This window comes from Camponotus floridanus, unplaced genomic scaffold (genome assembly GCF_003227725.1).
Source record: "Camponotus floridanus strain SB8 unplaced genomic scaffold, Cflo_v7.5 scaffold92, whole genome shotgun sequence".
Lineage (NCBI taxonomy): Eukaryota > Metazoa > Arthropoda > Insecta > Hymenoptera > Formicidae > Camponotus > Camponotus floridanus.
Genome location: NW_020229863.1, coordinates 493,068 through 507,346, shown reverse-complemented (window position 1 = coordinate 507,346; position 14,279 = coordinate 493,068). Strand labels below are relative to the sequence as shown.

The window sequence follows — 14,279 nt, the reverse complement described above, 5'->3', positions numbered from 1 at the left end:
AGAATTCACTCGTCAATTGGAATTACTAACTCAGATTTCCTTTGATCGTCAGTTATTAATAAATAACTATCAAAATTTTCAAATTCACGGATTTTGCGACGCCAGCAACAATGGCTACAGTGCATGTCTATACGTACGCTCGAGTGGACAATACGTTATTACTAAATTATTGTGCGCCAAGTCCCGGGTAGCGCCATTGAAAGACTATCACTACACCGCGACTCGAACTTTGCGGCGCATTATTATTGGCACGATTATGCCGCGAAACAAACGATGCGTGGGGTATTACACCCAACAAAATAATTCTATAGTGCGACTCAACTATCGTCTTGCATTGGTTAAAAACACTATCACATCTTCTCAAAACTTACGTAGCAAATCGAGTCGCGGAAGTGCAGGAACTTACTAGCGCCTATGAATGGAGACACGTTAAATCGGAAGAGAACCCGGCCGATGCAATATCGAGAGGTCAATTGCCTCACGCTTTCGTGCGAAATCGAACATAGATTACCGGACCGTCCTGGTTAATTAATGATGAAAGCGAATGGCCCAACGAGAGTGTACGGATAAATAAGGTGCCCAAAATGAAGACAAACACATATCTATCAATCATATCCCGTAATTTTGATATATTTGAAAAATATTCATCCTATTCTAAATTGCGTAGAATCGTCGCCTATTGCCTTCGGTTTCGTCCGTTTAACAAATACGTCGGACCGTTATGCGCGGAAGAAATCAACGAAGCCGAGATGCGAATTTTAAAAAATTATCCAAGCCACGCAATTCTCCGACGAAATCAAACGACTCAAGGCTAAACGTTCGGCAATCAAAAGTAAATTCGTCAATTTAAACCCATTCTTAGACGAGAACGGTCTGATTCGAGAGGAGGGTGTCTCCAAAAATCAAACTTAACGTTTTCGCAAAGGCACCCGGTCTTGCTTCCCAGTCGACATCGTTTGACCGATCAAATTATACGTGAAATTCATGAAACTCACTATCACACGGAAATTCAAACAACACTGTCCATTCTGCGGCAAAGATTCTGGATACTCGACGGACGGAATCAAATAAGAAAGATAATATGTGCGTGTACGCGCTGTTTTCGTTACGATGCCAGCACGATAGAATACAAGATGGGCAATCTCCCGTCAACCCGTGTACGCGAAGCAATACCATTCGCCAACACTGGCGTCGATTTTTGCGGCCCCTTTTATATAAAGGAGAAGAAATATCGCAATAGAACGCGAGTCAAGGTTTATATATGCATATTCATATGTATGTCTATTAAGGCAGTACACCTCGAAGTCATGAGCGATCTGTCGTCCGACGGTTTTTTAGCGGCCTTACGACGTTTTACGGCGCGGCGAGGATTACCAACCCATATCTATTCAGATAATGGAACCAATTTCGTAAGCGCGAACAACCAATTGAAGAAACTGTACGCTTTATTTAATTCAAATATACACAAAAAATTAATAGGGAGGTTCGCCAGCGAGCATCGTATCACGTGGCACTTCATACCAATAGCACCACATTTCGGTGGTCTTTGGGAAGCTACGGTAAAACTATTTAAACATCATTTCCGACGCGTTGTTGGCGATGCCTTATTCACTTTCGAGGAATTAAATATATTTGTAATAGAGATCGAAGGTGTCCTAAACTCCAGACCTATCACCTCCCTTTTGTCCGATCCGAACGACGTGTTGGCATTAACGCCTGCACATTGCTTGATTGGCAAACCACTAATGTCCTTCCCGGGGGGGGCAACGTATCATGTGTTTCAGCCAATCGATTGTCCACCTGGCAACACATTACAAAAGTGAGACAAGATTTCTGGGCTCGATGGCATCTTGAATACCTAAACGAGCTTTAAAAACGTCACAAATGGATCAAGGACGGGCCGGAACTTCAGGTCGGAGCTGTCGTACTCATCAAGGACAAAAACCAACCATGTTCGCAATGGGCGCTCGGTAAAATCACTGAATTATTACCAGGCGAGGATGCAATTGCACGAACTGCCATTATCAAAACAGCAACCGGAGAATTGAGAACAACAAAACTTCTCTGTCCCTTACCAGTCGAATAACCATTGAAAACGAAAACAAAAATGTAAAAGCGAACATCAATGCGTTATCAGACGAAATATGCGAGCGATTCAACAAATATACACGATAAGCGTTATATCGAGAAATACGACATCAAGTAGATCCCGTATAATACAAATTGATCGTTACACTCTCAACGGGGGAGTATGTTACGGCATAATATCAAAAACGTCGAGCACGACTAGGCTTTCGTAATGCCTACTAGAAAAAGCGAAATTCGAGACAATAGTCAGGGAATATTTCCCGCTGGTAATTTCCGTCCGCGGCCTCCGCGATCTTGCGATGCAGGCGCGTTGTCAATTCGTCGATGGGCGGCCCTAAGGCCCTACGATCCGCGAATCGAGCGACTTCGGCTCTTCCGGAAATCGACGGAGGTCAGCAGCGGAGTCAGTGACAGGGTGATCTCCAAGCGAAAAACAAGAATACGAAAAGGCCAAATTCGAAAGATATAGGTCTCGCATTCCGAATGATCTCTTAGGCGTCGTCGCGATCTGGGTTCGTATCCCGAGGCGTCATCGCGACCCAAAGATTTCTCGAGGCGTATAAAATCGCGAGCGATAAAATTAAACGAAATCTGTGTAAACATAAAACTATTGTAAGGTGAACAATAAACGAAACTGCAGAGTGAACACGAGAGTGTTGACGCTGAATTGAACATTATTTTGTACGATTCATTATTACTATGATTAATAATTATTACTTCGATTTATAATTATTGATTATCCTATTATTTGAATTCATTATTATTATTTGACTATCATCATTTATTAATAAATGTAATGATAGAATTAATAATAATCTTAATTATTTTAATTTTATTCATTCTTTCGGCATTACTTTATGATCAATTGCGTTTTCTTATTTAATCTAATCACTTAGTTATATTATATTATTTTATTTTTTTATTTTGTTTATCCTCATTTAGAATTTAATTTAAATTTGATAATAGATCATAATCTCCCTCATCCCCAACCCCTCCCTAAACCCGGTAAATGCAGGGTGACTGAAAAATACGGGAGGCATTTGATTAAAATAACTAAGTTAAGTCGTCTCGATATTGTAGTTTTCTATTATTTTGTAACCGGGACGTAACATATCCAAGCCGGTATCGTACTGTAGAATTACGATTTTTCCGAATATAGATGTTACGTAATGTCGTTGGCTTTTACCGATCGTGGAGAGCGTTGCGCTGTTCTTTATCTTGGAAGAAGATTTTGGCTCTTTTGGATTTGAGCGGCATATTTTCGCGATATGGCCTTTCTTCAAATACTTGTGACACTCTGCGTCGCGGAAAACATACTTTGTTCACGAGTGAGCACCACTACAACCGTGCTCACCCTAGCCGGACCACCCCATGATCGCTACGGCTCGCCTGTGACATCTAGCGATAACGGTTAATGATACCCAACACTTATGTTTACTCAAAATTCAAAACTTGTAAATTTATCATATTAATATACTTTATATCTCATTAATAATATACAGGGAAGGGAAGTAACGCGTTACTTGTAACGCCGTTACCGTTATAGTTACTTTTTTTTGGTAACGGATTGGTAACGGCGTTACACTTTTTTTTCTGTAACTGTAACGATAACGTAGTTACATTTTTTTAGTAACGATAACGAATTTACAGTTACTTTTAGCGTTACTTTTTCGCTGATCGATGCATTAGCAAATCGGCATGATACCGTGCTCGTTGTAAGACTCGCCGCACTAGGTTCGCCATTTGGCACGCCCGTTGCGCATGTGCACCTGCCCTGTCCTCTGTACAGAAGGCTGCGCAGGAAGTAACTAAGAACTAACTTAACCTTAAGCTATACCGCGTGGCAATCGTTCATGTGCCGGTATCGAAGAAGTAACGTCGCAATAATAGCGTGTCGCGTTCGCAGTCCTGCTTTTATTACAGAGTTCGTAATATTTATCATCGTACCAATCAATGTGTTCACGATTTGTGCAAGTGTTCCCGTACACATACCTTTTCTCTGCTTCCTTGACAGTGCATATTCCCGCATTACTGTATCACGCGGTCGTTCTCCGCCGTACTCTCGTGCGGTCTGTCTCGGCTTTTACAGCGGTTCTATATCTTTGTGCTATTATACGGCCGTTATCTCCTCGCGTACACGGTCTGTCTGTCTACGCTACGTTCGTTTTTGATTTCGCGGTTTGCACTTTGCACTGACTACGTCGCAAGTGATATTTTATATCTCTCACAGTGTAAGTATGTTTAATTATTTAATCGTTTATTATTAAAAGACATTACTTATAATTTAGTATTGTGCGGCTTTATTCTGTATCACACGAAATATTATTTAATAATAAGTCTCTCTGAATAAAAATAATAAAACTTTTGGCCTTGGTTTGTGATTTTTTGTAGCGATCGGATCTGCTCAGAAATGGAAACGATAGCCGAAGAGGCGAATACGCCAAGTACATCATCTAAATCCTTGAATAAGGCACCATGGCCGGCATACAAAGAAATTTTTGTATTCGAACCTGAACTTAGTAATGAGAAGAATTATGCATTTACTTGCAAATTATGTTTAGGCAAAAAAATTATACATGCTAGCAAAAGCTCCACAGCCAATTTAAAGAAGCACATAAGCGTAAGTTTAGTTTTCTTATTATTTTTATTTATGTTAATAAATAAATTTCAATATTTTATTTGTTAATATACATATAAATAAATAAATAAATAAATATCTAAATAAATAAATAAATACATATATATATATATATATACATATAAAATAATTTCTTAATTTCTTAAAAACTTTGTGCAAAATAAACGCAATAACGATAACTGTATATTTTTATAATAGTAATTAATTCAATATTTAAATAAAAAAGAATACAAGAAAATTTGTAAAATTAAAAAATTTTTTTTTAGATTCTAAGGAATGTACACAATTGCACCGTATATTCTAGTTCATTGAATCAAATCTCCAATGTAAAAATAGTAGGTATAAAAAGCATGGCATGTAAAAGTGTGTTTAAATAAATAAGTGTGTTTAAATAAATATAAAAATTAATAATTCTTTCATAAATTAATATATATTTTTATTCTTTTATTTCTTTTTAACATTAAATTTTTTATTTTTATTTTTGTAAATGACAAAGAATTATTTGTATTTTATAACAGATTTTTTTAAATTTAAAACAATATTAATATAAAAATTTATATCTTAATATCTGTTATTTACATATATATCTGTTTCAATATATCTATATATTTGTGTGTATTTTGTTATAAATTAATTTTATAATTTTTTTTAGATATGCTTTCTTTTATTTCTGTTTAAAAACTTTTTTAGTTAGTTGAACTTTTAAATAATTTTTAGTTACTATATTATTATTTTCTTTATATTGTAACATTTATAATATACATATATATGTATACACACATATTTACATACATATGTATATATAATATATCACATAAATGCAAGCATACATACATACATACATATATACATGCACGCATACATATATGCATACATACATACATACATACATGTATACCTATCTATACATATATATGATATTACTTTTATTTCTAAGTTTTAATTATATTGAATTAATATAGGTAAAACATCCACATTCTTTAAAAGATTTGGAAAAAGCTAAATCTAAACTCACACATAATAAACGTCAATATGAAGAAGACATTAATAATGTTACAAAAAAGCAGTGTGTGTTACAAAAATGGAGTTCTGGAACAGCTGGAATAACTCAAAATAAGTTAGACACTGCCATACTACGATTTATTGTTGAAAATGTCCAACCACTCGCGGTTGTTGAGAGTCCTGCATTTATTGATTTGATTAAAATTGGATTGCCTTCATCAATTCGAATAATGTGTAAAAAAACATTAAGAGATAAACTTAATAAATTATATCTGGATATGAAAATCGCTCTTGAAAAACAATTTACTGAAATCGATACGGTTTCAACTACAGCAGATTTATGGAGCAAAGCGAAAAGGTACATGTGTGTATAATTATGTTTTATTTAATATTTTTACATTAATATTTTATTTTTTAATGTTTTATTACATAATAATTAAAATAATTAAAATCTTTTATTTTTATAGAAGTTACTTAGGAGTAACGGTCCATTGGATTAATCCAGAAAATTTAACAAGAGAGTCTGCCGCCTTAGCTTGTCGTAGAATTAAAGGGAAACATACTTTTGATGTTTTAGCAAAAGCCATTAACTCTATATTTGTTGAATATCATATTCAAAATAAAATTTGTTGCACAACAACAGATAATGGTTCAAATTTTGTTAAAGCATTTCGGTGAGTTAATATTTTATGATATTATATACACTTTTGTATTATATGTATGTGCATAATAATTTTATATGTATTCATTATATTAAAAAAACCACATATTACATTTTTATATAAATATATTTAATTTTTTAGAGACTTTGAAAAAGAAGAAGATAAGGAGATTAACACGGAATTTCACAATTTAAGTGATCTATTGATTACGAATGAAGAAAGTTTAGACACGGAAGATATTACTCTTCCACCACACCATAGGTGTGTTAGTCACACGCTTAATCTTATTGCAGCCAAAGATTCTGAAAGAGCCTTGGAGAATGATCCCACATATAAAAAAAAGTACAGAATAATATTTGCAAAATTATCGAAATTATGGAATAAACAAAACCAGTCTACTCAAGTGGCCGACAAAATAAAAGATATTTGCGGCGTTTATCTAAAAACTCCAGTTATTACGAGGTAAAAACTAAAAAAGCTCTTATTTTTTATTTATCTATATTTTTTCTGTATTTTATTTTAATAAATGTTATATTTTTTTAAAAATATCTATTTACATATACATATGCTTACAAACATACGAACACACATACACATGATATATACTTATACATATATACAATATAAAAACAAAATTTATTTGTTATAGATGGAATTCAACTTTTGATTCCACATATCAACTTGTAACTCTTTTGAAAGATAGCTCAGATAAAATTAATCACTGTTTGGACTATTGTAATTTACAAAGGCTGACAAATAATGACGTAAAATTTTTAGACGAGTATTGTCAGGTAAAGTGCACATATTTAATGTAATAGAATATATGAATTATATGTATAATATGTATATATATACATATGTATTGTATATGCACGTATATTAATAAGTATATATTTTAAATATTTTCTTTAGGTAATGGAGCCTTTAGCTAGAGCATTAGATATCTTACAAAGTGACGTAGGAATGTATATGGGATACTTATTGCCCGTATTGAGCAGCTTACAAGAAAAATTAAAAAACATCAAAAATTTGACGGATTGTCAATCATTAGTTATCGCAATTCAAGAAGGCTTAAATCGAAGGTAATTTATTAAATAATAAAAAAATATACAACTAAAAAAATGCATATAATATTTGCATAATAAAAAATATAAAAGTATAAATATTTTATTATATGTATATTTTTTAAATTTTAGATTTTGTACAATATTTGAAAAAAAGGAATTAATAATAGCAAGTTCATTACATCCTAAATTTAAACTAAACTGGTTAAATGGAGATAAGAAGAAATTAGCTAGAGCCTATTTAGAAGATTTGTTAGACATTCGCTCAAATGAAAGTTCATCAAACTCAAGCAAAGATAATGATTATGACGATTTTTTTAATTTTCATGGACAATCAACATCAACTTCAGAATCTGGCGAAGAAGAACTAACACGATTTCTGAAATCGAAAAGATCTGACGTTGCATTATTACTAGATTTTCCAAAATTAAAAAAGTTATTCATTAAATTTAATACGGCTTTGCCAAGCAGTGCTTCGGTTGAAAGATTGTTTAGTATCGGTAATTCTGTACTATCACCTTCTAGAGGCCATCTAAATGATGACTTATTAGAATATCAACTTTTATTAAAAATTAATAAAAAATATCGATAAAATTTAACATATGTTTTGTGATTTAGATAATCCTTTCATAAAGAAAGAAAGAGAGAGAGTATATATTGCACGAAACAAAATTTATTACAATTATAGATTAAAAAAAAGTAACGAAAAAGTAACGAACCGTTATTTTTTAAGTAACGGTAACTATAACTAGTTACTTTTGAAAATCAATAACTAATAACGGTAACTAGTTATCTTCTTAACTTGGTAACGAGTAACGGTAACTAGTTACTTTTAAAAAGTAACGTTCCCTTCCCTGCTGGTAATACACTATTTGTTATGTATGCGTTGAGAAACAATAAATAAGACGAAAGTGCTTTCTGCATGATATAATTTATTTTATTTTAAATTTCAATAATTTCATTCCAAAAAAAAGTAAATTCAAAGTAAGAAAGATTGTGTAATACGAATATGACATTATTGTATCGATATTTTGCAGATAAATATAAGAGATATACAAGATATAAAACAAGATAATATATAAAATATTTTATTTCGCTAATACACATCTGTTTTGTTAAAAATCGAAAAATGGAATCTTATATGAATAAGTTTTGCATAAAATTCAAATCATTCAATTGTCAATCTAATCATTCAAATAGCATTAAAATACATGAAACATTACTTTATTCAATTTTTACAGGTAAAATTTCAATCAGCATCTCGATTTAATATAGTGTCACATTGATTTTAATGTCAGATTTGAGTTCTGAAATAAACATGTGACGAGAGTTAAATGAACTAAAGAACTACTACACACATATCTTGACATTACGTTTACATGTCATCTTTAATCGTGTTTAATAATATCTGTAGTTTTTAGGTTAACCAATTACATTTCTTTAAAGAATAAAAGAGTTAATAATTAGCCAATTTTAAAACTACGGATGTTATTAAATCTGATTAAAGATGATATATAAACGTTGTATAAAAAACTGCTACAAAACACTTACAATATTAACATTTTATGTACCATATTTACTGTATCACTTACCATATTTGTGTATCTTATATATCATTATTTTAATATATTAATTTATTGCATCATTACTTTAATGGATTAATTTACATTTAATGGATTAATTTATACACAAAAACAAAACACATATTCTGTAACATCTTTATTACATATTTATCAACAAAGATTATCAATGTAATTAAAGGTTGCCTGTATATAACATATTTAATAATTCAGAATTTTCGAAAAATTTTTCGAGAATATATATTATTGATATTATAATAATATCACTATCTTTTGTTTTGTCAAAAATTAATTTTTTATTAACTATAATATAATATAATTCATTAACTATAATATAAAGAATAAGTATAAGAAAAATGTAAGCAAACATATAAAGAGAAAAAAAGAAAAAAGAGAAAGAAAATAAGAAAAAGAAAAAAGAAAGGATAAAGAAAAAAATCAGATAGTTTAATTGTGGTTTTTTTCTCAGAAGTTTCTTTTTTTACATTTCATTATTATAAATAAATTATATACATATATATATATATATATAATTTATAATAATCTGTGTGTGTGTGTGTGTGTGTGTGGAATAGTAAATTTAAAAGTTATTGCACGCACACACAATTATTTTCTAAAAAACAAATGTTTTCTTATGTTGCTAGACATAAACACATTATTAATTAAGAATGTTAAACATGAAATAAGATAATGTATGAAATATATATTTTTCAATTACAAACTAAACGAACTCGTTTTTACTGAGCACCTTCTTCATAGTCTTTTCTAAGGAGGGTAATAATTTGCAATAAGAGTCCACACACGTAATGGCACATTTTTCAAACTCTTCACTATATTTATCCATTTCAATTTGTGTAGGATTTGGTCCCACTTTGTCTTTTATATTATCATTGCATTCCATTATACATCTTTGCAAACGATTCTGAAAAATATTTTATAAAGTCTATATACAGAAAATTTTATTCTAACTTTAAGGAATCAAAATCTCCATATTACAGTATTTTAGAAAAAAAAAGTTTTAATAATTATACACTTTCGAAGAAACATAAGATGATGGCAATAATTAAATATGTATTTTCTTTATACCAACTGATTTTTCTCATTATTTTGTGCATAAAATTAGATAAGATTATCAAAAAATAAATATTTTATGAGATATTGTATAGTTCATATAAAATTGTGGAAGAAGAAGAATCAAGGAAAGAACAACTTGAACTCTCTCTTTAACGACTTTCCCTCTGGCTAACATACAATACAATTGTTCGTTTACAAAAAGCGTGCACTCACGCGCATGTGGGGGGGGGGGTTCCGTCGGTATCGCATATATCGGCCGAGGTGGGACTGTGACTACAAAATTAAAAAATTATTTCAAGTTTCATAATTTGAAAAGTACTTAATAAAAAAATATTTTATTATAGTATTTTGGAAAACTCTTAAGATGAGCTACAAGAATATCTAATAAAAAATGGGAATACCACTTCAAAATTTCAAGATGATCTTTATCTTTACAACTATTTAAGATCATATTAATAATACTATGTAATACACCACTTAAAACTCTGCTTTTGTAAAATTTTTTTATTTTTATTCCTTGTATATTTTCAGAGTTATTCGGAGTTCCAGATCTTTCTTCTGCAACTTGTATAAATATAGATGATTCAAAATAATCTATTGTCCTTAAAATGATATATTCCTGATTCAATTCTGAAACGACCTTTTCGAAATTGAACTTTTTCTTTTTGCAAAATTTCAAAGATTAGTTTCTGAATAGATTAAAAGGAAATAGTTACCTTACTACGGACTAAATACAAAAAACAAGCAAGAGCGGCGCGATTCATCATTCAGATGCAGGTACTTATGTAGAGCGCTTTTTGCGATCAACTGATTGCTATACACGATAGTATACATAGACATATACATGCATACACACAAACATACACTCATTCTTTCACTCACTCACTCATAATTATTAATTATCATTATTATCATTATTAGTTGATTGTGTTAGTTGCCTCATGTAAGCGTCTACATCTGACAGTGAATTTATTACCTGCTTTCTATACTTGACTCATATATAATAAGTTAATTATATCCTTTTAATCAAAAACTAAACTTCAAACAAAATTTTGCAAATGGAAAAAGGGCTTCAGAATTTAGTCAGAAATATGTCATTTTATAGAGTATTTTGAATCACTGTATACACATACAGACGATCACATACGCGAACACATGCGTGCGCGCGCGCGCCCGCACGCACTCACGCACGCACAGGGTGGGCCATTTTAAGCTATCTATTAGAATATCTCAAAGCCTTTATGCTTAAGGCAAAAATATTTTAGAGAATAATTGTACGGTTTCAAGTAGGTCATAAGAAGATGACAATAATTTGACCCAGAAAAAATAAAGATGCCCTTCATATGACATTTGAAGGTCATATGAAGGGCATCTTTATTTTTTTAAGTGGAATTCTCTATTTTTGATTATTCAGAGTTTTGTAACTTCTCGAGAATTTTTCAAAATACTATAATAAAATATTTTTTTATTAAATACTTTTTAATACTTTTTAAGTTACTTTTAAATACTTTTTAAGTTATGACTTTTGAAATAATTTTTTAATTTTATACAAATTATAAAATATCTCAAAATATTCATTTTCCGATAACATGATTTTAATATTTTTATGCAAAATAAAATATAAAATAATGAGAGGAACCAATTGGTGTAAAGAAAATACAATTGTTTTTAAGAAAAAAATACATAACTTCTGTGAAATTAGCATCTTATCCTTAAAAATTGAACTTTTTATTGCAGTTTTGAACGCATCTCTAAGAGTTTTAGAGTTAATATAATTAAAAGTCCTTAATAAAATTAAAAATAGTTCTGGCACATTAAGTAAAAAAAATGTTAAATTTTCGGGGTGTTAACCTTACAAAATAAAATAAGAAAAATTCGATATCTCCTTAAATATTAATTTAAGCGCTTTGAATGTTAATAATTTTTGTTAGAACTCTTGAGGTGCTACCCAAAACTGTCAACAGAACTGCAGGTTATCGAAAAAAATTTTCGCCTCTATGGGATTTAGAAAATTATTAAAATAGTAACTTCGATCAACGAGAACTTTTCATTTCGCATCATAGAACTTCGAGTGTTAATAATTATCGTTAAAACTTTTAAGTTCTGCCCAGAACTCTCAGTAAGATTGAGACATGGAAAAATTTTTTATTTTCCAAATATAAGGAATTTCTGGATCCGAAAATGATCTGAATTTTGGATTATCATGGAAGAATCCTGAACTCTCAATTTTAATTTTAGCGCTTAGAATAGTAATAACTATCGTTGTAATAACTCGTGACTATTTAGAACTATTAACAGAATTGTCGAAACTCAAAAAATTTTCTACTTCTTTGGGTTTAACAGTTAGAATATTTTTGATCAGTTACACGGAAAATCATCTCCACGGATTGTCTCTTCTGCAATACTCCATAACACTAAACTTTCTCTGTTGTTTGTGTGTTATACGTGATCGAATGTATGTGAGATAAAGAATGTTTGAGATTATGTTGCTAAATGATTAAGAATCAATAATGCGCGTATAAAATACATAAATTTTGTTACAAAGAAATTGTTATTTATTGCATAAATTTTTGTTTAATTGCTACTCTTTACATTAGTAAATGTGGTGTTATCTCTTCATCGTCTGATGCTATTTTCCATTTAGCCACCATATCATCGTATAAATACCAGTGAGTCGTATCATAAATGTTTGCTGTATAATGCTCATTTTTATTACTGGCATATTTATGATAGGATACTGCACCAGCTATGACGTAATGTTGTTCATTAATATCTAAGGCTTTAGGTATAAACTCGAGTGTCATATGTTTTTTTTCTACATCAATTGAAGCAGCATATCGTTTGTTCATGGAGACGCTGCAATCTACAAGTAAATGTGATTAAAAATTATATTTTTTCAGCACATTTTGGCGGCATTCTTTACACATGGGGTCTTTATCATGATTTGTATCTAATAGCGTTTGGTAATTCAGAAAGGCCGTTTTCTAAAATTATATTAATGTTTATACTAATCACTGGCACTTTCCGCAAATGTCCATGATTGCAATGATTTCATTTTTTGCTTATATTTAGACTTTGAAAATTTGCGAATAAGTATTCCGCTAAATGCGCGACATTGCAATTTGTATTTAAATAATTTGTATTACATTTGTTCGGTATGTACTTCAAAAATTGGTACGTTATTAAGAATTCTAGCATGTTCCTGATAAATATTGCTTGTAATTTTAATACTATTCATGATTAAAATGCTTTTCGCAAAATTATATAAATTATTTTCGTTAAAGATTTTCTCTCTTGAATATTCGGGCCTGTTGAATGGTCTATTACGAGCCTGAGAGCAGCGCTAGCGTTTATTTTCTGCGCATGTGCAAGAGAGTGAGAAGCGAGCGCTATTACCAGATTAGGCGGATATTATATAGACACGCGAGTTATTCGCATCTTTCGCATTGTCTTCAGCATCGCGTTTGACTCGCTCCTTTACGATTCTGAGAAACGTTCTCCTACACACTTCAATTTTATTTAAAAGAGTGATGGCAAATTTAGCCCATTTTTTGGACCTCAAATTTCGAACTTTTTTTCATGCTAAATAGTACTATTAGATGAAACATTAATCTCAGTAAAATTTCAAGATGAGCATAGGCACGATTCCGGAGATACAAGGGGGTGAAAGTGATGATTTCCAGTCAGGGTATGATTTTTATGACTTTATGAATTATTGCATGACTATTGATTTCTGCAGAGCATGGTGATCTATAAGAAGGAGGTAAAATACGGCATTCATGAAGGATACACATTTGACAATGAGCCTTGGTACAAGTCATGTTTAAAAGGGAAATTCAAACTACCACCAGACCAAGATTTCGGGAAAGTGTGGGTGGAAGGATTCTTTCCTTTCAACAATACGATCCCTGAGTGGTACTGGGAAGCAGCGGATGTGACGCATGTACTGTCCAAAGAATCATACTATTCAGATTTGAAGGCATTCCAGATCCAACCAAGAAAGTCTCATAACGAACTACTCTATGCACTAGATCATGCGCCCAAGTTATCATATGATTGGGAGCCATCTAATATAATAAAGCACTTGGGTACAGGAGTGGACCCATGGAGCAGAATGGCAGTTATGGCAGTTAAATGTGAAAATACAAAACCAGGTGCAAAGTGTAGGGAA

General features: G+C 31.3%; 2 protein-coding genes across 3 annotated transcripts in view; one reads left to right on the top strand and one right to left on the bottom strand.

Annotated features, from left to right (window-relative positions):
• Nucleotides 1-2,939: 2,939 nt before the first annotated feature.
• On the top strand, nucleotides 2,940-8,529 carry LOC112639822. The gene is made up of 10 exons (XM_025414973.1): nucleotides 2,940-4,319; nucleotides 4,480-4,708; nucleotides 4,993-5,061; nucleotides 5,689-6,086; nucleotides 6,196-6,402; nucleotides 6,532-6,732; nucleotides 7,040-7,181; nucleotides 7,303-7,472; nucleotides 7,587-7,981; nucleotides 8,492-8,529. The coding sequence occupies exons 2-10, from the start codon at nucleotides 4,499-4,501 to the stop codon at nucleotides 8,527-8,529; spliced, it is 1,830 nt and encodes a 609-aa protein (XP_025270758.1). The 5' UTR covers nucleotides 2,940-4,319; nucleotides 4,480-4,498.
• Nucleotides 8,530-9,590: 1,061 nt separating this feature from the next.
• The window catches only part of LOC112639830 (protein FAM136A-like), a 76,909-nt gene continuing 72,220 nt past the window's right edge, over nucleotides 9,591-14,279 (bottom strand). Inside the window, exon 3 of one of the 2 annotated variants that reach the window (XM_025414983.1) lies at nucleotides 9,591-9,956. In XM_025414983.1, coding sequence (XP_025270768.1) covers nucleotides 9,756-9,956 — 201 coding nt within the window. In that variant the 3' untranslated portion in view covers nucleotides 9,591-9,755. The remainder of the gene's footprint in view (nucleotides 9,957-14,279) is intronic. The other variant, XM_025414984.1, reaches the window with a different exon arrangement.

What these genes read in the sequence shown, in the direction of transcription:
- LOC112639822 (XM_025414973.1), top strand. Translation starts at nt 4,499, where the DNA reads ATGGAAACGATAGCCGAAGAGGCGAATACGCCAAGTACATCATCTAAA. An exon ending in AATTTTGTTAAAGCATTTCG is followed by an intron (nt 6,403 to 6,531) that starts GTGAGTTAATAT and finishes TTAATTTTTTAG; the next exon opens with AGACTTTGAAAAAGAAGAAG. An exon ending in GATCCCACATATAAAAAAAA is followed by an intron (nt 6,733 to 7,039) that starts GTACAGAATAAT and finishes TATTTGTTATAG; the next exon opens with ATGGAATTCAACTTTTGATT.